The 23,879-nt window shown below is 43.6% G+C and overlaps 1 protein-coding gene across 1 annotated transcript in view; it reads left to right on the top strand.

The window, feature by feature from the left end:
- Positions 1 to 1,361: 1,361 nt before the first annotated feature.
- Positions 1,362 to 23,879, top strand: part of LOC119978274 (trinucleotide repeat-containing gene 6A protein-like) — a 209,743-nt gene continuing 187,225 nt past the window's right edge. Inside the window, 2 exon segments of the mRNA XM_038819765.1 lie at positions 1,362 to 1,537; positions 1,838 to 1,885. Of these exon segments, the coding sequence (XP_038675693.1) occupies positions 1,533 to 1,537; positions 1,838 to 1,885 (53 nt within the window). The 5' untranslated portion in view covers positions 1,362 to 1,532.

Below are 23,879 nucleotides of genomic sequence, written 5' to 3'. Positions count from 1 at the left end.
ACAGGACAGGGGTTGTGACAAAGGAAACACTGGCGCTGAAAGAATAGTTTCTGAACTATTAACTTGTGTGGAAAAAGCTTTACTTCTCATTCAAACTGTGCGCTAAACTGCCCTGAGACTGATATGTAAAGGGAGCTTAATTCTGTATGTATGTAACTTGTGTTGCACCTGCCCTGGAAATGTTTAACAGGAAATGAAATGAAAATCGCTTATTGTCACAAGTAGGCTTCAAATGAAGTTACTGTGAAAAGCCCCTCATCGCCACATTCCAGCACCTGTTCGGGGAGGCTGGTACAGGAATTGAACCGTGTTGCTGACCTGCCTTCGTCTGCTTTCAAAGCCAGCGATTTACAGAGCTTTAATCTACCCAAATTTGCTTTATTTGCCTTGAAACTGTGAGATGCAAGTGTTGAGGCAATTTTGTTCTATATTTAATTCATGATGTGCTTGACAGTCTGATCTCAAGGTGTCTGAGTGCCTTTATTCTGTGCTATACAGGATGGCATGGTGGTGCAGTGGTTAGCACTGCTGCATCACAGCGCCGAGGACCCGGGTTCAATTCCGGCTCCGGGTCACTGTCTGTGTGGAGTTTGCACATTCTCCCCATGTCTGCGTGGGTCTCACCCCCACAATCCAAAGATGTGCAGGCTAGGTGGATTGGCCAGGCTAAATTGCCCATTAATTGGGAAAAAATTGGACACTTTAAATTTAAAAGAAATACTCTGTGTTGCCTGATGCTGGTACTCAGCACAAAATATGGAGAAATTGTTCAGTTCAACAATTTGGTGGGTAGAAAAACTCACCGGATTGTAAACTGTAGTGTATATAACAAGATAGATAAGATCTGAATGAAAGAAATTGTAGATCAACTGCAGAGGTAGTTCTGCAGAATGAAAACTCAAGAGTGAAGTCAGCCGCCGGCGAAAGTGCCAAGGGCAGAATATTCTACGAGAACAGGAAAATGGAGTTTGGAAACTTGAGCTTGGAAAGTACCTGATGAAGGCTGTGCGTGGGACACTTTCCCCAGTAGAATATCACACTGACACTCCCATGAAGAATGGGCAAGGATGACCAGCACATAAGTGTGGCTTGGAACCCGGCAGGGGAGAGAGGTGGATGTGGGAATCTTGAACTGAATTTGTACAGCGCAGAAAGAGGCGATTCGGCCCATTAGGCTGTTGCCGGATCTTTGAAAGAGACATCCAACTAATCCCACTCGCTCAACTCCTTCCCCAACTCCAGTATGCTACATTATTGCTATGCATACCTCTTGAGTCCTAACTGTCGGCCTGTTCCCCCAACCCTGAGGCCAGTTGCCATGGCGTCCTCCCAGCCGGTTACCATGTGATCAGCCATTTGCGGACCGGAAGTGCCCAGCCGCGCGCTCCTGGGCCAGTTCCTGTCAGTTAGAAGAAGATGGCGGCTGTGGAAAGGGAGCGCTGTGCTTGGCGCCGCGGCCACTCGCACACTCACTGTTAAAGCCTTACTCGCATGTTTAGCTTTCGAATTTCTCACTGCTGCACTTTACATTAATGAGGTGGGTAGAATTTCCTTCTTTCGGAACTGCGGGAAGCTAGCCGGCTCGGGCGTTCGCATTACCCCCCCCTCGGTTTTCTTTGATGCAGTTCCGCCGCGAAACGGGGGCCCTTCGGGGGAGGGGGCTAGGTAGGGAGAGGGAGGCAGGGCAAATGGGGCCCTCGGCTGATGCATCAGCCAGGACTGGGCCTGTGTGCAAACCCCGCATTGCATCGCTCTCATCTCCAGGCCTTTCACTGCAGTTCTGTTTTTTTAAATAACACGTATAATGGCTTTCTGATTCTAACCTGTTTAATTGCAGAGGATTGGAGGCTAACGCTACCAAAGAAGCTCAAGAGAAACTAAACAGGTAAGATTTGTTTTTAATTCTTTTTGCAGTTAAATATATTAAAGTTGAATTTAGGGAGAAAAACGTGTGACCTTCACCAACCACTATTTAAATGTAAATAAAGCCCCGACCGTTTCTATGTCTCCCCCTCCCATCTGCGAATTCAGCTGTGAAGAAAAATAGTTAATACGAGACTTGAAAATGTTGGAAATAATGAACTAAAGAAATGTGGAAACAGGGTCAGTTGGCAACTGAAGGGAAAAGGCAGGTTAACCTATGACGCGATGGGGCTATATTGCCTTTTCACAGAACTAGGTCCTGACGTAGTGTATTTTGCAGGAATCAGCCTCACTGCAAGAGAAAATGTAAAAATGGACTGGAGAAAGAGGTAATCTCTGCCGATTTAAAAATAATTCAACAGAAGGTATCAAGTGTGATTAACCTTCAGCTAGCCACTTAATTAGTATATGTAATTGATTACTTTAGTTATTACAGGGTGGCTGAAAATACACTTAACATTACTCCAAAGGAGGTTTTAACACAATATATACATTGTCACGTTAGAAGTATTTATTTTGCTCCTTTTCTGAGGACAGTCATTACCTTTCGTGGGTGATAGGTGCCTCTTTGTTGTTACTTTACCAGAGTTGTCACTTTTTGTAGTACCTTTAATGTAATAAAACATTTGTTTGAAGATGCTTCACAGGAGCATTATGAGACACAAATTTACACCGAGCCAAAGAAAGCATTAGGACAGATCAGCAAAAACTTTAAGGGGCTAGGTTGTAAGGAGTGCCTCAAAGGAAGATAGAGGTGGAAAGATTTCCAGAGCTTGCGGACCAGGTTGTAGAAGGCATGAGCAGTGATGGTGAGAAGAAAGATGGTGTGCGGTTCAGACCTGTGTTGGAAGAAGTTTCTCTGAATTGTGGGGGCTGGGGTAGGGTGCAGAGATGGGGAAGGCAATTGTTATGGAGGAATCTGAATGTAGCATAAGAACTATAAAATGTATGCCAGGGAGCACCGGGATGAATGGGACTAGCAGCAGTTTTGAATGAATTAATTCAGATTTATCAACACTTCGAGGCCAGCCAAGGAAATGAGTGGAATAAACTTGTCAGGTGTTTACTTATTCAATGTGAGAGAGTACTGTTTATGTCTCATGTCCACATAACATGTAAGCTTGATTGCAGTCAGAGACTGAGACCCAGTTGAACATTTTCTTTCTCATCTGCACTCTGGATCTAGAGCTATGGTCCTTCTCTTTTCCTCCCCACAGACAAACCGTTCCCCAAGCTGAGATCAGCCAAGTTCCAGGGTGAACTTATCTGAGGTTCCATGCCAAAATAGTGCATTTCCACAAAAGCCAAAGAGAAGGTTAAATCCTCATTCCTTTTCATTTTTGCACTATTCACAAAGCAACTTATTTATGTAGCATGTATAAATATCGAGAAATGTTCCAATATGTTTGAAGCATTGAGGCAAAAATTGTCACTCAGCCAAAGACTGACCATCGATGTTCAAAAGCTCACAGGTGAGGGCAGCACGGCATAGTGGTTAGCACTGCTGCCTACGGCGCTGAGGACCCGGGTTCGATCCCGGCTCCGGGGCACTCTGTGTGGAGTTTGTACATTCTCCCCGTGTCTGCGTGGGTTTCACCCCCACAACCCAAAGGTTGGGGGGATTGGTCACGCTAAATTGCCCCTAAATTGGAAACAAAAATAATTGGGTACTCTAAATTTATTTTTTTAAAAGCTCAAGTTGTTGGTTACTTATGAGATGGGTAGGCAGAGGGGTTCAGGGAAATATTTCCGAGTGAGGCTGAGGTAGCTGTAGTCAGTGGTGATGCAAAGGGAGTAGGGGCAGGGTTGGAGAGTTTCGAGCATTAATGTATGGCTGAATGAGGTTACTTAGATGGAAGCAAAAAGGGCACGGAGGGATTTATCAGAAGACTAAGAATTTTATATATCAGTTACTATACTTAAATTTCACTTAACACCCCCAAAACTTCACTGAATCTAAAACTCCAGCCCATGTCTTAACTCTCGCCAAATCCATTTCATCTTCCATCCTGACCTGCATTGACTCTTTGTGAAGCAAAGACTTGATTTTAAAATTCTTATTCCTTGTTTTCAAATCCCTTCGTAGTCTTCGCCTTTCCTGCTTCTGTAACCTCTAGTCCTAAAACATCAGATCTTGGTGTACCTTGAATTCGGGCCTCTTGAGCATCTGCAATCAGCTGCCAAGGTGCTAAGCTTGGATATTTTGTATGCCAGAAGTAGAAATTCAAATACCCGTTGACATTACTAAGAAACTCAAGGCCCTGGATCTGTCTCTAGGTCCTGTCATTGAAGCATCAATCACTGATAGTGGATCAAATATTTTAGGATTTTGAAGATTTTACAGGAAATTAAGCTCTTTAATGAGAGATCCTGTGGATCTTTCGATATCACTTTGGCTCAGGCCAGTGAGTAGAATTTAGCGATGTCTTTGTAAATATTCACTGTTAGGTTTATGAAGAAAAAATCGGTTGTGAATGAGTTGGTATGCTGAAATTCCTAAACCTCACCACCTCTTCATTCACTCGAGGTGCTCCTTGAAAACTTTTCTCTTTCATCTGCCCATATTTCTCCTTAAGTGACTGTCAAATTTTATTAACACTTGTGAAGTGCCTTAGGTTATTTTGCTGTTCGTAAAGGCATTATACCCATCCAAGTCCGTCTCCCTGCCTGTTTCTGTGGATAAGTATTTAATGTTTTAAGTGTTGGAAAACTGGTGTCTGGGGTGCTTTTTACCATAGTGTGTAGTAGGGTGAAGTTTTAGTTGTGCAGATGTGGAAGCTGGGAGACTGGGCAAGAGACCGTCATAATAGTTAGGATGGGGTGGGGGGGGGTTACTGTTGGGCAGAGGCATGCAATATTAAAATGACAAAGTAGATTGTCTTTTTTATGGAGAAGAAATAGGATCGGTAGATCAGTTCAAAATCAAAGCAGCACGGTGGTGCAATGGTTAGCATTGCTGCCTCACGGCGCCGAGTTCCTGGGTTTGATTCCGGTCCTGGGTTATTGTCCGTGTGGAGTTTGCAGATTCCCCCCATGTCTCACCCCCACAACCCAAAAAGATGTGCAGGGTAGGTGGATTGGCCACACTAAATTGCTCCTTAATTGGAAAAAAAATTCAATTCACAATCAAATATGATACTGAGCTTGTAAATAATTCTGAATTAAGAGAAAGTTGCTTCCATGGTAAACACTAGCACAAGTCTACAATTGCACTTCAACTGATAAGCTCCTGAACAGACAAAGATGCTTCCTGTACATGAGAGAGAAGATCAAAGTGTCAGCTGTAGCTGTGGCTCAGTTGGGAACAGTCTCATCTGAGTCGAGGTTTGTGGGTTCAAGTAGTTCAGAAATTTAGCCACTGTCGGACTGAGGAAATACGCGTTCATAGATGTTGTCTTTTACACAAGACATAAAACTAGGTTTTGTCTGCCCCTTAAATAGATACAAAAAAATCTCCTTAATTCCAGCAGTTGACTTGAGTTGCAGTCAAAAGAGCCATTTTGATGCTGCGGGGAGTCATTTGAGGACTCTTTCTCCCTACAAGTGCCACTTACCGTTCCTGTTCTAAGGACTCTCACGAGAGAACTGTTTAGTGCTAGGATTTATCCAAATTAACATGCAGCATATTAAGATCTTAACAGAATGTAATGACAGGTAACTTAGCTGAGCTCAGTTCCTATGTTATTTGATAGTGATTAGGGGTTATTTAGATCAATCTTTTCCTTAACCTGCTGTAGCATTCATTGTTATTCTGGCTGAGATTGTCTAATTCAGCACAGGCTCAGGATCAAACCTGACTGTTTGAATGAACCATATTGACCAGCAGAGAAGAGCAAACATCAGCAATTTTGTACTTGATCGGGTTTGTCTAAGAAAATTATGATAATTTTACTGGAAAGCTTCCTTTACCGCTCCTCTATTCTAGAGCTTCCAAATAACCAAAGAGGAACTCTATAAACTTGATGTATATAGTGAGATTTCAATATTTAGAGCTTGAGCAGCTTTCCCTGTACCTGAGGCGGATAACTAAAATTTGAGCCAGCCGATTCTGATGCATGCTGCTGATCATTGAAGTCTTGTCCTCCTTTGTTCATCCTATGGACCCATTGTTCCTGGTGTTGCCATATGTGCAATTATAATTTACAGCTATTTAAGATTGCAGAAGTTTTACTTTTGAGGGACTGGGACCAAAAAAAAAATTAAAGGTATTCAAATATGTCCAGATTACTTCATGTGTTATAAAGATTATTTTGCAACTATCTGCTTCAAGATTTCTGCAGGCTACAGTGTTTTTCCACTTGATTAAAGTTACTGTAAATTACATAACACACATAGGAAGCAGCTGTCAATATTTTAAAAACTGCTACACTATAAGTATTTGACTAAAATGGACGTTGGTTTCAGTGGCTGTGATCCAGAGCTGCAGTAAACCAGGACTGAGTCATGCTGAAGGTATCCCTTAAATAGGAAGGCAGATGATCATTATCATGCAGAAGGCTCAATGACTGAATGGCGACCTTTCATTTCTCATTGTGATTTTGCATGAATTACATGCCCTCTAGCTGCCTGGTTGTTTCTGGTTTGTGGAAAATACATGCTCCACACTCCAGAAGTTTCCCTGTATTTTGTTTCTCACACGGATTGCTTTCCCAATTAGTGCTTAGACACACACTGCTCTTGTTGTATAAACAAAGCTGGGTTCATTGGAACACCTAGAATAGATCAGTGGCTGAGCCTGCTAGGATCCTAGCCAATATTTCTATATCTGGTAGGTAAGCTTTTGTTTTTTAAAAATCCTACGCAATGCTACTTAACATTGGGGGCGGTGAATAATTGTGGTTTTGATGCCAGATCGTAATTTTGCATGTAGGAAAACTGAGCAAGTGTATTTTAAAGATTTTCAGTTCTGGCTTGGCATTTAGGAAATGGTCTGATGGTGAATCTTAACATATGTCGACCTATTTCTCCAGCTCACCTGGAGAGAAATGGGATACACTTGCTTAAATTCCTTAATGGGATTCTAATGTAAAAGAATATAAAGATGTGAGATGCATTGAATATGGACTTGTTTAAAATTGGAAGGCATGTTTTGAGGTTTTTGCCTCACTATAGTTGACTCCAAATGTAGGTGGGAGGGAATTTGCCAACCTTCTAAGTGAATGAGATAGATCCAGAGAAAATCTCTGCGGAGACGAATACAACCTGAGGAAATTTTGAGGTAAGTGTATAGTTAGGTATCCAACTCTTAATACTGGCAAAATCATTCCATACTAGTATCATAAGTTTGTTATAATGTAATAGTTCAAAGGACTAAAGCCGAGGAACAATAATGTAACAATGTCCAATTTAAGAATAATGTTCCAATGTTTAATTTTATTTAAACATTTTAGCGAATAATCATTTTATGGCTTAATACATTGTTTTTTTCTTTATCTCTGTCTTTTCTTTTTGAGATTGTCTCCTTAATATTAATCTCTAGTGTAGCAAATCTTGTATCAAAGCTAGGTAACAGAAAACTGAAAACTATTGCTGTTTCATTGACTTACTTATTCAGAGCCTTGGGTTACATGAAAAGCTGAGATGAATGATTTTTCCCTGTTCTCTGCGTGCTGCACTTCCTCTACATGGTGGCCTTCATCTTAATTTAGAGCCAAGGCCACTGGCAAATTGCAGGTGATTGTGGCAAAAATCCCTAATTTCTGACAGAAAAGTAATGTAACTGTTGCTAAATCTGATAAATTATATTAAAGCAAAGTGGCCATTTTTGAGGAAGATGGTTTGTTGCTGGAACATTTCCTATATGGGTATCACTGCCCTATTGATTTAGTGTTAATGTCATTCTCCCACTACTGCTCTTTATGGATACTGTTCCGTTTTCCCAGTTCATTGAGGTACTCCTCTTCAGTTCTACACTCTACAAACTTCAGAGGCATTGGAACAACTCAAATCTAATGTGCAGTTTTGGACTGAGTTTTTTTTTGAATACGTTGGTACTGACGTCTGCATTTTGTTATTAATGTTAATGCTGTATCGTTTTCCTTTTTATACAAATGGATGCAAAACCCATTTCACACTTTTTCAAGATAATTACTTTTCTTTGCGGTTCTAGGCCTTTAGGCATGGATGGTGTTCTTAAAAATAATTTTAAAGATATTACTTCTCCATTCATTCAGTGCTTCACCAATGTAGCTAGTGTCCATGTCATATCTCCAGTGACAGAAGGGCTAATCAGCCCATCGCATCTCTTTTTTTCAAAAAAAAAAATTTTTGTTCTCGATTTTCACATTTTCCTTCAACATTTACATCCCCTCCCAACAAGCAGTAAACGGTAACAAATACAAAGTCAATGCCCTTAACATCAACAACAATCCCATCCTCCCACCACCCCAACCAACGGCCCACCTGTCAATATATGCATCAAATAAAACAAACCCTCCCATGGTAGAAAAAAAAAGGAGAAAAAGGAGTCCGGAATCGTCCATGGCCACCCCCAACCACTAACCGGCCAGCGTGGAGGCCCCCGCCCGGGTCTCTTTTCCCTCTTGCCTGGCCCAAGGAAAACCCAGAAATCCCCTTTAGCGCACAAACCCTGCATACACACCCACACCCCAAAGAACCCTCATTACGACTGAAAGTCCCATTTCTTTCCTTGTCCAGATATGCACAATGTTGGCTCCTGTAGCCCATACACCAGCACGCAGTGAAACAAAAAAGAAAAAATACAATCATGAGGCTGCATCGCTACATGACCATTTCTCAATTCTGCCACAGTCCTTCTGCCTTTGCAAACTCCTCTGTTGTTTCCACCGTCCTAAAACAGAAGTCCTTGAACTTGTAGGTCACCCTCAGCTTCGCTGGATTTAAAATGCAGCACTGCACCTTGCTAATGTACAGTGCCCTCTTCACCCGTTTGAAGGCAGCCCGCCTCCTCGCCAGCTCCACTGTAAAGTCCTGGTATAGGCGTATACCAGCTCCAGCCCACTGGATCACCCACATCTGCTTAGCCCAGCACAGGACCTTCTCCTTCACACTGTACCTACGGAAGCACAGAGTCACTACTCTTGGCGGCTCACTCGCCTTTGGTACAGGCCTCCACAACCGAAGAGCCCAAACCAGTTCATATCGGGAGGGATTCTCCCCCTCCCCCAATAGCTTTGCCAACATCGTAGCGATATACTCAGTCGGCCTCGGTCCTTCCACTCCTTCGGGCAGCCCCACAATCCTCAAATTTTGTCACCTGGATCTGTTTTCCAGGTCTTCCATTTTGCCTCGCAGATCCTTGTTGATCTCTATCACCTTCCGCATCTCCTTCCCCATCGATTTAAGTTGATCACTGTGCTGCAATAATGTCTCTTCCACTTCCTTCAGCGCCTCGTCTTGCTCCCACATCTCCACCACTGCGCTCGCCAACGCCGTCCTCACCGGGATAATCGCCTCCTCCACCAGCACTTTCAAAACCGCCCCCATCTCCTTCCTCATTGCCTCCATTTGTTTAGTAAACTGCCTTTCGAATTCCATGGCCATCACCGTAGTTATTTCTTCAGCCGTAAGCAATGCGGCCTCCCCTGGTGCTCCAAACTCCATTTTCTTTACCGACCCCGCGGTGACCTTTCCATTCCCCGACAGACTTTCAGCTGTTTTCACGGCCGTTTTTTTACTGATCCTCGACATTTCCCTTCCCTGTGCTTCTGACTTTTACTGCCTTCACTGCCCCTAGGACCGGGCGCTAACCCCCGACAATGCCGTTCTCGAATGGGAGCCCTCCAACGTGCGGCTGCCTCCCACCCCCCATCGCGTCCCTTAATGTGCCACTCATTGCTTTGAAAATGAGAAGACCATATTGGGAAAGTCAACTGGACATTATCTCATGTAGTGTTTATGGGATCTTCCTGAGTGCAGATTAGCTGCCAAGCATGTTTATTATCTGGATTTTGAAGTCAGCTGTGCATTATGTGTAATGTCATGAGCATGTGAAAGGTATCATTACAAAGAACAATGCAGCACTGGAACAGGCCCTTTGGTCCTCCAAGCATGCGCCGACCATGGTACCTGCCTAAACTAAAACCATCTGCACTTAGAGTCCGTATCCTACTATTCCCACCCTATTCATATATTTGTCCATATGCCCCTTAAATGCGGCTATCGTACCTGCTCCCACCTCCTCCCCAGGCGGCGCGTTCCATATTTTTACTACTCTGTGTAAAATACTTGCCTTGCACACCTGTTCTAAACTTTTCCCCACGCACTTTAAAAATATGTCCCCTAGTACTTGACTCTCCTACCCTAGGAAAGAGCATCTGACTATCCATGTCACTCATAATCTTGTAGACCTCTTATCAGGTCGCCTCTCAACCTCTGACGTTCCAGTGAGAACAGACTGAGTTTATCTAACCTCTCCTCATAGCTAATGTCCTCCAAACCAGGAAACATCCTAGCAAACCACTTCTGTATCCCCTCCAAAGCATCCACATTCTTCTGGTAGTGTGGCAACCATAATTGTACACAATATTCCAAATGTGGCTTAACTAAGGTCCTGGACAGCTGCAACATGACTTGCCAATTTTTATATTCAATGCCCCAACCGATGAAGGCCAGCATGCCGTATGCCTTCTTGACCACCTTATCCACATGCGTTGCCACTTTTCAGTGCTCGGTGGACATGAACGCCCAGATCTCTCTGTCTGTCAGTACTCACAAGAGTTCTACCGTTTATTGTGTAATTCCTACACGCATTGGACCGTCCAAAGTACATTACCTCACACTTGTCCGGATTAAACTCCATCTGCCATTTCTCCACCCAAGACTCCAACCAGTTTATATCCTGCTGTATCCTGTTCACTATCCGCAACTCCACCAATTTTTCTGTCGTCTGCAAACTTACTAACCAGACCAGCTAAATTTTCTTCCAGATCATTTATATATACCACAAACAATAAAGGCCCCAGAACTGATCCCTGTGGAACCCGCCTTCAAGTCAGAAAAGCACCCTTCAACCGCTATCCTCTGTCTTCTGTGCCCAAGCTAGTTCTGTATCCAACTTGCCAGCTCTCCTCTGATCCCACATGACTTCACCTTTTTGTACCAGTCTACCATGAGGTACCTTGGCTTTACTGAAGTCCATGTATACAACATCTACTGCCTTTCCCTCATCTATCATCTTTGTCACTTCCTCAAAAAACTAGATAAAATTAGTGAGGCACGACCTCCCCTTCACAACCTGTCCATCACTAATAAGTCCACTTGTTTCCACATGTGAGTAAATCCTATCTCTAAGAATCTTTTCCAATAGTTTCCCTACTACTTACGTAAGACTCACCGGCCTATAATTTCCTGGATTATCCCTGCTGCCCTTCTTAAACAATGGAACAACATTGGCTACTCTCCAGTCCTCTGGAACTTCACCTATAGCCAATGAGGATATAAAGATTACTGTCAAGGCCCCAGCAATTTCCTCCTTTGCCTCCTGCAGTATTCAGGGGTAGATCCCATCAGGACCTGGGGGCTTATCTATTTAATGCTTTTTAAGATGCGCAACACAACTTTATTAATATCAACATAATTCAGAATACCTACACTCTACCCTATGCTACTCATTCACCAAGTCCTTCTCTTTAGTAAATACTGAGGCAAAGTATTAATTTAGTATCTCTCCCATTTCCTCTTGTTCCATATGTAGATTCTCTCCAATATCCTTGAATGGACCAACCCTTTCTCTGGCTACCCTCTTGCTCTTTACATACCGTATATACTCGCGTAACATGCGACCTTTGAAGACCTAAATTTTGACCTGAATTTGGGGGTCGCATGATACGCGAGATACAAAATTTCGGGTGTGAAGTACTGGTCAAGATTAGGCTGTTAAGCAGACCGTATCCATTAACGGAAAGTCAAATGGACATTATTATGGACATAATGAAATATAAAACAGGAATACATATGTAGGTTAATTAACAAACTTTAATAAAACTTTAATAAAACTATTAAAACAAACTTTTGCAGGTTAACTAAAATCCGTCAAATTTGCTTTCATTGCTATCAGTGTCATCATCAAATAAAGCTTGGAATTCTTCTTCATCGAGGCAGTCGTCATACTGATCATCTTCCAGGTCTTCAATATTTTCATCCTCTTCTCCTGCATCTTCAAATATAGCATCATCTTCACTTCCATCCAAAGCATTTGCTATTCCACATTTTTAAAATGCTTTAACAATCAAATCTGTGTCTATCTCAGCCCATGCTTCTTTTACCCACAAACACAGTAGAGGCAAATCCGGAGCCTTCATTTTCCCTCCCTTCGTAAATGATTTCTCTCCTTCCATCATCCAGTCATTCCATTTCTTTCTTATATTGTCTTTAAATGGCTTATTAATGGATACGTCAAGTGGCTGAACGACGCTAGTCAAGCCAGCTGGAACGATTGCTATATCGGTGTTTGATTCGCGAACAGCTTTCACAACAGAATCCAAGCGATGTGACCTAAACATATCCCACACAAGTAAACTTTTTGGGCGTCGTAAACCACCTGCTCTTGATTCCCAAACTCTCTTCAGCCAAATCTTGCAACCATTATTGTTCATCCAACCTTTTTCATGGACATGGACAACGATACCATTTGGAAATTTTACTTTGGGCATTAATTTTGTTTTTCTTCTTAGCACAAAGTCATGTCTTTTCATGAACCGCGTACACCATCCAGGACTTGCAGTAAACTCACGAATGCCCATGTTTCTTGCTTCTCGTAAAGCATAAAGTCTAATTTTAGATCGAGTTATAATATAACCATTTTCCCGATTTTCGGACACCCACTTTGAGACGTTATCTTCTAATTGCGGCCAATGACATTTCGACCCGCGATTAGCGCATTTATAGGAAGGACTTTCCATCAATTTCTCTTTCTGTTTTCTCCAGTTGCGGACACAGCTTTCTCCGACACCAAACAGCTTTGCAGCTTTAACGTTGTTGCTGTGTTCCGCTTCGGCAATGACTTGCAGCTTCAATTTGGCAGTATATTTCTTGGCAGATCTTTTCTCCATAGTGGCTAATGGTAGAATGTATTCGACCGTTATGTGTTACGCGTTAGTTAACTGCTTATTACTGTGATTAAAAACCGCAAAACAGCTGGTTGTTTACGGCGGTTGTTAACGGCGTAATTTGGTATCTCATTTGGTGTCTCAAAAAAGTGACTCGCATGATACATGAGGTATAGCATAAAATCATGTTTTGGGGTCTAAAATTTAGGGGTCGCATGATATGCGAGATCGCATGATACGCGAGTATATACGGTATGTATAAAATGCCGTAGGATTTTCATTAATCCTGTATGCCAATGACACTTCGTGACCCCTTTTAGCCTTCCTAACTCCTACCTTAAGTTCCTTCCTACTTGTTTTATTTTCTTCAAGGGCATCAACTGTCCTAAGCCTTTTAGACCTTATGAATGCTTCCTTTTTCTTTTTGACAAGATTTTTAATATCCCTCGTTATCCAGGGTTCCCTCTACTTGCCACCCTTATCTTTCGTCCTCACAGGTAAATGCCGGTACTGAATTATAATCAACTGACATTTGAAAGCCTCCCACATGCCATATGTTGATTTTGCCTGAAACAGCCTCATCCAGTCAACACTCTCCAGATTGTGCCTAATGCTGTTGTAATTAGCCTTCCCCTAGCCTAACGCCTTCACCTGAGGACCACTCTTGTCCTTTTCCATAAGCAATTTAATACTTAGAGAATTATGGTGACTGTTCCCGAAATGATCTCCTACTGAAACATCGATCACCTGGCTGGGCTCATTTCCCAGACAGTGACCCAAGCTGGGAAACAAACCTGGGACCCTGGCACTGTGAAGCAAAAGTGCTAACCACTGTGCTATGTGCCGTCCTACACTCCAGGACATTTCTGAGGGTGCTGCATTGTGGGAGATTTTGTCTCTGACATTAAGATGTTAAGTCAAGATCCTGGTTGTCTTTTGGATTTGATGTAAAACTGTGCGTGAAACAGCAGTTTGTAGGCAATTAATTGATTGTAAAGCATTTTTTTGAAAATATTTTTATTGAATTTCTAACATTTTATACAACAATAAAACATGTATCAACGCCCAAAAAGAAAAATCAACAAGTATAACAACACCCCCCAATAAGACTTATTATACCCCCTCACTAACAATGGCCAGACCCTTAAAGTGCAATATGAGCGGCCGCCATTTACGATAGAACCCGTTGATCGACCCCCTCGTAGTGAACTTGACCATCTCGAGGTATAAAAACTCTTATCAAATTTTCTAGCCACGATGCGGCACTGGGTGCTGTGACCTGCCTCCAACACAGAATCCGCCACCCAGCCAGCGACCACGTGGAAGCCAAAGCATCTGACCCATGCCAGTCCTCAATTCCGGCTGGTCTGCAGTACCCCAGATATTGCTGCTAATCGGCAGGGCTCCAGATCCACGTTCAGGATTGCTGATATGGTGTTTAAAAGAAGAACCCAAAAACCCACCAACTTGGGCAGGATCAGAACATGTGTGTATGGTTCGCAGGCCCTCTTGAGCACTGCTCACACTTATCCTCCCTTAAAAAATCGACTCAGTTTGGCCTTGGTGAGGTGTGCCCCGAACATTACCTTGAGGTGAATCAAATTTAACCTTGCGCAGGATGATGTAGTGTTCACGTGTCCCACACCCTTTCCAACCTCTTGCTTTTCTACCTCCAAATGTGGCTTTCAATTTCGCTGGTTCAGACAGATGGATCCTACAGGTAGGGGCCCACTTTGGACAGCGTTACTGCCATAATTGTAAAGCATTTTGACTAGACCAGTGGAGGGATACGGTGTAAGGCTATATAAATGAAAAGCAAGATCACTTGAAAATTGGGAAAGATCATTTAATTCATTTATTCACCTAGAAAGATCTTAATTTCTTTCTCCCTTTCTCATCACCCCACTTTCTCTGGAAATCCTAAATTTTCTTTACAGGTCTGAACCATATATAACTGCAAATTTTCCAATGTTCCATATGCAATCTTGCTAAACTGTCTGTTATCTAAATTCGGTTAGAATATCAGACTTTTGTCCACGTAGGTTGGCAACAGGCTTGGAAGTGTGTTTGGGAGCATCCAGCATTCATTATAATAGTTGACCAAATAAAATATGTTGGAGGTCTTAGTGGATTTCAGTGGGAAATATTAACAGAAAACAGGACTAAAAATAGTGTTAATTGACATTTGAATTTGTGAACAAGCTTTCTTATTAATTTTACAGATATGCCTCAAGTTTGTTTAAAACACCTGATTATGGTGATTGAATTTAGGAGATGCTGGGAATTACTTTAAACAGATCAACTTAAGGTGGACATGTGGCTGTTGGATACCTGGTTGGGATTTTATCAGGCCGTAAATTGGGCTCATTGTTTTCCTTCATTGTAACAGTGCTGAAAATATCAGTGAAGAATGTGCTCTTAAATTGAAGAATAATTAATTTCCCATTACTTGCATAACAGTTGCAGTTTGTAAATGGGATTCATTAAGGTGTTGTGTTAATGCAAAGATTTTAAGTACAGGTGTCCGTTCTCCTCTTCCCACCCATAGTGCCCTTAATTCTCTGAGGGGCGGTACGTGGCGTAGTGGCTTGCACTGCTGGTTCGGATCCCAGCCCTGGGTCACTGTCTGTGTGGAGTTTGCACATTCTCCCTGAGTCTGCATGGGTCTCACCCCCACAACCCAAAGATGTGCAGGTTGGGCGAATTGGCCACGCTAAATTAAGAGAGAAAAAATTGGGTACTCTAAATTTATTTTAAAAAAACAAAAAAATTCTCTGGTGAGCAACCTAATGTTAGCTTGTTAAGTTATAATTGCTTTTAGCTTCCAAAGTTTGACAGCTGTTTCCAGTAATTACTCTTGGCAATAATTATGTGCATTATCAATGAGTCTTATTTTTAATTATCCATAATCAAACTGCATTACTGGGTGAGGGGAAGATATTGCCTTAAAGCTGAAGAATATTTGCTCAAATAAAGTTGAAGCACTGATAATTTATGCCTCTGGACCATGGTTCCTAACCAGATTGTAAATTTTGAGGTATAGAAATGTGTTGCGCGTGTGACTTTAAAAAAAAATAAAATAAAATAATTTTTATTGGAATTTTTTACAGAAAATATAACAAACAATGAAATGCAACAATATAACCCCATAATAACTACAACACCCCCCAGACCGTATCAATGCATGTATCACATCCCCCCCACCCCAATGAACAACAAGAGAACTTAAAAATAAATTTAAATTAAATAAACAAACATAGTCATCGTCTCTCTTCCCCCCCCGGGTTGCTGCTGCTGCTGCCCCAGTACCCTATCGTTGAGCCAGAAAGTCGAGGAAAGGTTGCCACAGCCTAAGGAACCCTTGTACTGATCCTCTCAGTGCGAATTTGACCCTCTCTAGCTTGATAAAACCCACCATGTCGTTGATCCAGGTCTCCACACTTGGGGGCCTCGCATCCTTCCATTGTAGCAAGATCCTTCGCCGGGCTACTAGGGACGCACACCGGCCTCTTTCGCCTCCTGCACTCCCGGCTCCACCCCAACCCCAAAAATGACGAGTCACCATCCTGGCTTGACCCTGGATCCCACCACCCTCGACACCGTCCTCGCCACCCCCTTCCAGAACTCCTCCAGTGCCGGGCATGCCCAGAACATGTGGGCATGGTTTGCTGGACTCCCCAAACAATTGACACCTGTCTTCGCCCCCAAAGAACCTACTCATCCTAGACCTGGACGTGTGGGCCCAGTGCAGCACCTTGAATTGGATGAGGCTAAGCCGCGCACATGAGGAGGAAGAATTAACCCTCTCCAGGGCATCAGCCCATGTCCCGTCTTCAATCTGTTTCCCCCAGTTCCCCCTCCCATTTAGTTTTCAGCTCCTCCACTGACTCCTCCTCCACTTCCTGCATAACCTGGTAGATATCAGATATCTTCCCTTCTCCGACCCAGACCCCCAAAAGCACCCTGTCACTCACCCCCCTCGCGGGAAGCGAAGGGAATCCCTCCACCTGCCGTCTAGCAAACGCCTTTACCTGCAGATACCTGAACATGTTCCCGGGGGGGAGCCCAAATTTCTCCTCCAACTCCCCCAGGCTCGCAAACCTCCCATCAATAAGCAGGTCCCTCAGCTGTCTGATGCCCGCTCTGTGCCAACCCTGAAATCCCCCATCAATGTTCCCCGGGATGAACCGATGGTTCCCCCTTAACGGAGCCTCCATCGAGCCCCCACTTCTCCCCTATGTCGCCTCCACTGCCCCCAAATCATGAGGGTAGCCGCCACCACCGGACTTGTGGTATACCTCGTAGGAGGGAGCGGCCACGGCGCCGTTATCAGGGCCCCCAGGCTTGTATCTCCACAGGACGCCCTCTCCATCCGTTTCCATGCTGTCCCCTCCCCCTCCATCACCCACTTGCGCACCATCGACACATTGGCCGCCCAATAATACCCCGAGAGAATGGGTAACGCCAGCCCCCCCCCCCCCCCCCCCCCCCCCCCCCCCCCCCCCCATCTCTACCCCGCTCCAAGAAGACCCTTTTCACCCTCTGGGTCCCATGCGCCCAAACAAAGCTCATGATGCTGCTAGTCACCCTTCTAAAAAAAGGCCCTAGGGATAAAGATGGGCAAACACTGAAAGAGGAACAAGAACCTCGGGAGAACCGTCATTTTGACGGACTGCACTCTACCCGCCAACGATAGCGGCACCATGTCCCACCTTTTAAATTCCTCCTCCATCTGCTCCACCAGCCTGGTAAAATTAAGCTTATGGAGAGTCCCCCAACTCCTGGCTACCTGCACCCCCAGGTATCTAAAACTCTTCACTGCCCTCTTAAACGGGAGCCTCCCAATTCCCCCCTCCTGATCACCCGGGTGTACTACAAATACCTCGCTCGCGTGTGACTTTTATGGTGCAGTAAACACTCAAAGTCAGGAACAGTTGGTGGAACTGGCTCAGAATCAGGTAATGCTCATCATTCAACTTCTGGATCAGCAATGGCACCTCAAGAATTGCTATATTTGTCTAGTGTGTCTTCCTGTGTTTACCTGCTGTTGTTGGAGCATAAAGATGTATGAGACTTGAAAGATCACAAACTATCACAAACTATAAGAAGAAACGCGTGTCCATTGCCTCCCTGCATTGTGCACCAGCTTTAGTCAAGAACACTGGATCTTTTCCGACTGTGAAATCCGCTCAAGAAAAATCCGAGTACGAGATGTCTATGATAACTACTTGTTGCCACCACCTGGCCTCAATTCAGATTCTCCTTTTGGTGCTGTACATTGCTATATAACTTTGGTGGTTTTGTACCACCCTGAAGAGAGACACCACACTTGGGAATTTGGTGTTGCGTGCCCTTGAGAACCTTGTTCAACTTGGCATTTATTTGATCTGGACCTTGACTTTAGGGATTTACATGTCGTTGAAGTGATAACCTGGTGACCATGCACTTTCAAGAAGAGATATTGATGATCAGAAGTAGTAACCTGGATAACCGTACCCAAGTTTCCTTAACTGGAGGCACAAAACTAATAATTACCCAGTTACCCAGCATGGTAGCATTGTGGATAGCACAATTGCTTCACAGCTCCAGGGTCCCAGGTTCGATACCTGGCTTGGGTCACTGTCTGTGCGAAGTCTGCACATTCTCCCCGTGTGTGCGTGGGTTTCTTCCACGTGCTCCGGTTTCCTCCCACAGTCCAAAGTTGTGCGGGTTAGGTGGATTGGCCATGCTAAATTGTCCATAGTGTCCAAAATTGCCCTTAGTGTTGGGTGGAGTTACTGGGTTATGGCGATAGGGTGGAGGTATGAACCTTGGGTAGGGTGCTCTTTCCAAGAGCCGGTGCAGACCTGATGGGCCGAATGGCCTCCTTCTGCACTGTAACTTCTATGATTATTGCTCTGGCTGAAATGGTTTAACTCTAAACAAACATAGCTGCATCAGCTTAGAGGGTGAAGTTTGAACCATCGGGGGTAAAGACTCTGGATTGTTAAAGATGACCAGCACTGCCTCACGGCGCCGAGGTCCCAGGTTTGATCCTGACTCTGGGTCACTGTCCGTGTGGAGTTTGTACATTCTCCCCGTGTTTATGTGGGTTTCGCCCCACAACCCAAAGATGTGTAGGGTAGGTGGATTGACCACGCTAAATTGCCCCTTAATTGGAAAAAAAAGGAATTGGGCACTCTAAATGTAATAAAAAAAGGTGACTGGCGCAACAACACGGATTTTCATTTCGGGATTGATTTCAACACCATCTTTAGTAGGCGAGTGAATGAGCAACTTAAAAAAAATTTTTTTTTTTTTAAGAGTACCTAATTATTTTATTTTCCAATTAAGGGGCAATTTAGCATGTCCAATCCACCTAGCCTCATTTTTTGGGTTCTGTGGGTGAGACCCACACAAACACTGGGAGAATGTGCAAACTACACATTGGGCCGCAATCGGACCCGGGTCCTTCGCGCCGTAGGCGGCAGTGCTAACCACTGCGCCATCATGCCACCCATAAATATTTAAACTTGCCAAAATGGTAGATAAACTTTGTTGGTTTAATACATTCTTCAGGCTTTCTGCATATGGTTTGGAAAAGGGTTTTGAGCAGTGTCAATATGGGTTCACAATTTCCAAAGTCACCTTTGTCCTTAAAAATACTTGCAAGAGGACTTCCGGTGTGGACCGTGGAGTAAGTGGTCACACACAAGGCAGCTCTTGCCCAAGGTTACAGAAAAGAGCTCTTTTTGAATCAATACGGGATGGAATTTTGATGAAAAGATGTAGGTGAATGTTGGAGGAGTACTTTCCCCCAGGAATGGTATGTCTCTTGGTTACCAGACCTGGCAGAAACACTGAATGATTTGGCTGGAGCTCCATAGAGGGAACTAGATATTGAGGGCTAGGTGTGGACTGAATAAGGCCATAAACTTGCAGGCTTTATGTCTCAGTCGCAGATTGGTACTGGCCTTTTGAACCTGGAACTGCATGTTCAATAATGCTCTGCTACAATAGAGGGGTGTGATTAACTAGTTAGTCCTTTCTGTTAATACAGACTTCTTCAGTTAACTTGTTTGTTACAGTGAGTGCAGACTGGTTACTGACCGAGTGTTGGTGTGTTTGGTTCTATTACAATCCAGTCGTTATCTGTTAGTAACTATTCTTTACTGTGGATATTGTTTTGTTTACTAGAGTATTACTTGGTGTGTGAATGATGACTTGCAGCTGGTTGATAATGGGTGCAAAATGGTTGTGATCGACAGCTGAATATTGACATAGTTTTCCTACAAGAGATGTAGTTCACAGAGAGCGGATCACTGAGTAAAAAAAAAACATTGTGTTTGTCTGGCATGGGAAGATTTCCGTGGCAACGTGTGAACCAGGTGTACGCTTCGCTGTATGGAATTTGTTGCTCTTGATGATGGAACTTGTCACGTGGTTTAGAATGTGTCCTCTGTTTTCTTGTTCACTCAAACATGGTTAGTTAACTGTATGGATATCTGATGCCAACACACTGCTCCATTGCAGAGGCAAAAGACCAGATCTACAAAGAACCTAACGCTATTAGCAGAATTTCAAAGCCAGAACACCTTTTCACTACTGGGGAATTTCAAAGCAGGTGACCGTGAGCCATCGTCCTCATGCCTTGGATGTCATGACTGGGAAAGCTAAATGGGAATAGACAGACAAGTTGAGCATCGCTGCTACCAGAAGAATTTTGTTCTTTGATCAAGATGGCAAACTATAGAACCAGAGAGCACTCAGTCATTGCTATGATTGTCCTCACATTTCATGTATGTGTTTTGACAAGGTACATTAGAATCCGATGGTTATACGTCAAGTGTTATTTTGAGGGAAATTAGCTACATTCAAATCACATGGTCAGTAGAAATCAGTGAATATATGTTTGTTCTCTTGATAAAGGAATGGCAGGGAGTGCAATGTGAAGAAGAGATGCAAGGAAATATTGTTACACTAATGAGTGGTAGTGGAAATCTGTATGCTTTTCATTAAACCGACCAGACTGCAGTAATTGAAAAAATGAGTGTCGTTATAATGAACCCGTTGACATATTAGACTGAACAGGTGTTATACTGGCATTTCTTGACCTGTATTATTAGCAGTCAGTTACAACTGAACAAGGACTGTTTCTGTAGCACTGGTTTACAAACTGACTAATTTATATGTAAATTATCCTTTAAATTATGTTGACAGGTAAATAAATAATTTTTTTTACATATATTTAATTGCTCCAACATCTTTGTGACGCAAGGAAGGAAATTAGATGGACATAGCTGTTCATTGCTTGGGAGGAACAAATAAATTGAGATTGCTTCAGGATTGTTAAATCTGTTATTCAAGCATGCACTGATCAATAATTCCCATCAGGTGCTCTTTTGCCAAAATCATCCTGGATTTGATAGTGGTCAAGTATTAGCACTGAGGGGTGGCGCAGTGGGTTGTTAAAGATGACCAGCACTGCCTCACGGCGCCGAGGTCCCAGGTTCGATCCTGGTTCTGGGTCACTGTCCGTGTGGAGTTTGCACATTCTCCCCGTGTTTGCGTGGGTTTCTCCCCCACAACCCAAAAGATGTGCAGGCTAGGTGGTTTGGCCACGCTAAATTGTCCCTTAATTGGAACAGAAATGAATTGTGTATTTTAAATCTATAAAGAAAGAAAAAATAACACAAGCAGCTTTAACAAAATACAATACCTCATGGCACTTAAAACAAAGACGCATAAAAGAAAAATCTGAGCAACACAATGCAATATTAGGGCAGGTGAACAAAACTCTGGTCAGAGGTACATTTTGAGTGCTTTAAATTGATGCAGAGAGGTTTTCAGAAGGAATTCTAGAACTTAGCATCCAGGTGGCAGAAGGAATGACTCAGTGATGGAGAGATTAAAAATTTGGAAAACTGTAAATACCAGAATCAAATTAGTGAAAATTTGAGGATTGTGGTGCATGAGATGATAGGGAAGATGAGGCCATGGAGGGATTTGAAGGCAGGGATGAGAATTTTAAAATTGAGATATTGTCCTTGATTTAGCAATGTAGGTTAGCAAACACAAGGTGATGAGTGAACACAACCTAGTGTGAGTTGGGGTTGCAGGCAGCAGAGTTTTGGATAACATCAGGTTTACCGAGGGTACAATGTGGGAGACCAGCCAGTTAAGAATACTAGATTAAAAGAAAAGGCTTGTGTTGCTGAGGGTAGCGAGGAGAAATCACAAAACAATTGGTGAGAGGAAATGGAATTAGTCAAGTAGCAAGAAAAATAAAAATGTAAAAAAGGCTTGCATTTCTTTTATGCCTTTCACAATCACAGGGCATCTCAAAGCACTTTGTTCTGTTTCCTATATTACAACAGTAAGAGCTTCTACAAGGATGCGATAAGGAAGGAAGTGGCAAAAATATGCATAGTAACAACGGGCAACACGGTAGCAACGGGCAACACGGTAGCATGGTGGTTAGCATAAATGCTTCACAGCTCCAGGGTCCCAGGTTCGATTACCGGCTGGGTCACTGTCTGTGCGGAGTCTGCACGTCCTCCCCGTGTGTGCGTGGGTTTCCTCCGGGTGCTCCGGTTTCCTCCCACAGTCCAAAGATGTGCGGGTTAGGTGGATTGGCTATGCTAAATTGCCCGTAGTGTCCTAAAAAGTAACGGTGAGGGGGGGGGGGGGGGGGGGGGGGGGGTTGTTGGGTTACGGGTATAGGGTGGATACGTGGGTTTGAGTAGGGTGATCATTGTTCGGCACAACATTGAGGGCCGAAGGGCCTGTTCTGTGCTGTACTGTTCTATGTTCTATGTCCCTTGCAGCCTGAGGATGAAATAATGGGGATCAGGAAATGGCAGAGTTGTTAAACACATTTGTTTTAGAAGAGATAAAAACAAATTGGGCAACCAAGAGTCCTCTAAGAGCAAAGGAGCTTGCATTAATATTAGTAAAGATGAAGTACTGGAGAAATTAATGGGTCTAAATGCCAATAATTTCTGGACCTAATGGTCTACATTTTAGTGTCTGAAAGAGGTGGCTACAGGATTAGTAGACACATTGGTTTAAAGCCCTTGCTCCGCTGGGACCATGTGGTGGTTGGGTAACAACCACCCTACATTAAAGGAATCCACGCACAGGCATCTTCCACCCCAATCCCACCCTACCCATCCAAATTAATTTCAGGACCTGGAACATCAGAACCCTTGTGTACAACCCTGACAACAACAGATTTGAACGTCGCACTGCCTTCATAACCTGGGAATTCCAATGCCACAGCATATACATCGTCACACTGAGCGAGACATGACTCGGGAGAAGGCCAGCTTTAAAAAAATGTTTTCCAATGCAGGGGCAATTTAGCATGGCCAATCCACCTACCCTGCACATTTTTGGGTTATGGGGATGCAACACCTGCAAACACGAGGAGAATGTGGAAACTCCGCACGGACAGTGACCCGGGGCCAGGTTCGAACCCAGGTCCTCAGTGCCGTATGCCTGCAGTTCTAACCACTGCGCCACCGTGCTGCCCCGGAAAGCCAGTTTAATGAGCAAGATTTAAGGGGCATCTAGACAAGTATATGAATAGGATGGTATATGATACGGAAGTGTAGAAGATTTTAGGTTAGATGGGCAGGCTTGGAGGGCCGATGGGAAGGCAAACCAGAAGAAGAACACTGCCTCTCTGGGGTTGGCTTCGCTGTAAAAAAACAAATTGGTCCGATGTCTCAAAAAACCCCCCCCTGTGGAGTGAGCAAATGACTGATGACCCTAGGGTTCACCCTGACCCAGAAACAGCACATCACAACCTTCAGTGCCTACGCCCCAACCCTAGATTCAACGGACAAGGCAAAAGAGACATTCTACTTCAACCTCGACCAATCACTGCCCCTCATCCCAAATGGAGACGAGCTGATTCTCCACGGCGACTTAAAATACTAAAGT

The sequence above is a fragment of the Scyliorhinus canicula genome, chromosome 15 (genome assembly GCF_902713615.1).
Source record: "Scyliorhinus canicula chromosome 15, sScyCan1.1, whole genome shotgun sequence".
NCBI classification, from domain to species: domain Eukaryota; kingdom Metazoa; phylum Chordata; class Chondrichthyes; order Carcharhiniformes; family Scyliorhinidae; genus Scyliorhinus; species Scyliorhinus canicula.
Note: the sequence above shows the minus strand (reverse complement) of the source record. Positions and strands in the feature narration are given on the sequence as shown.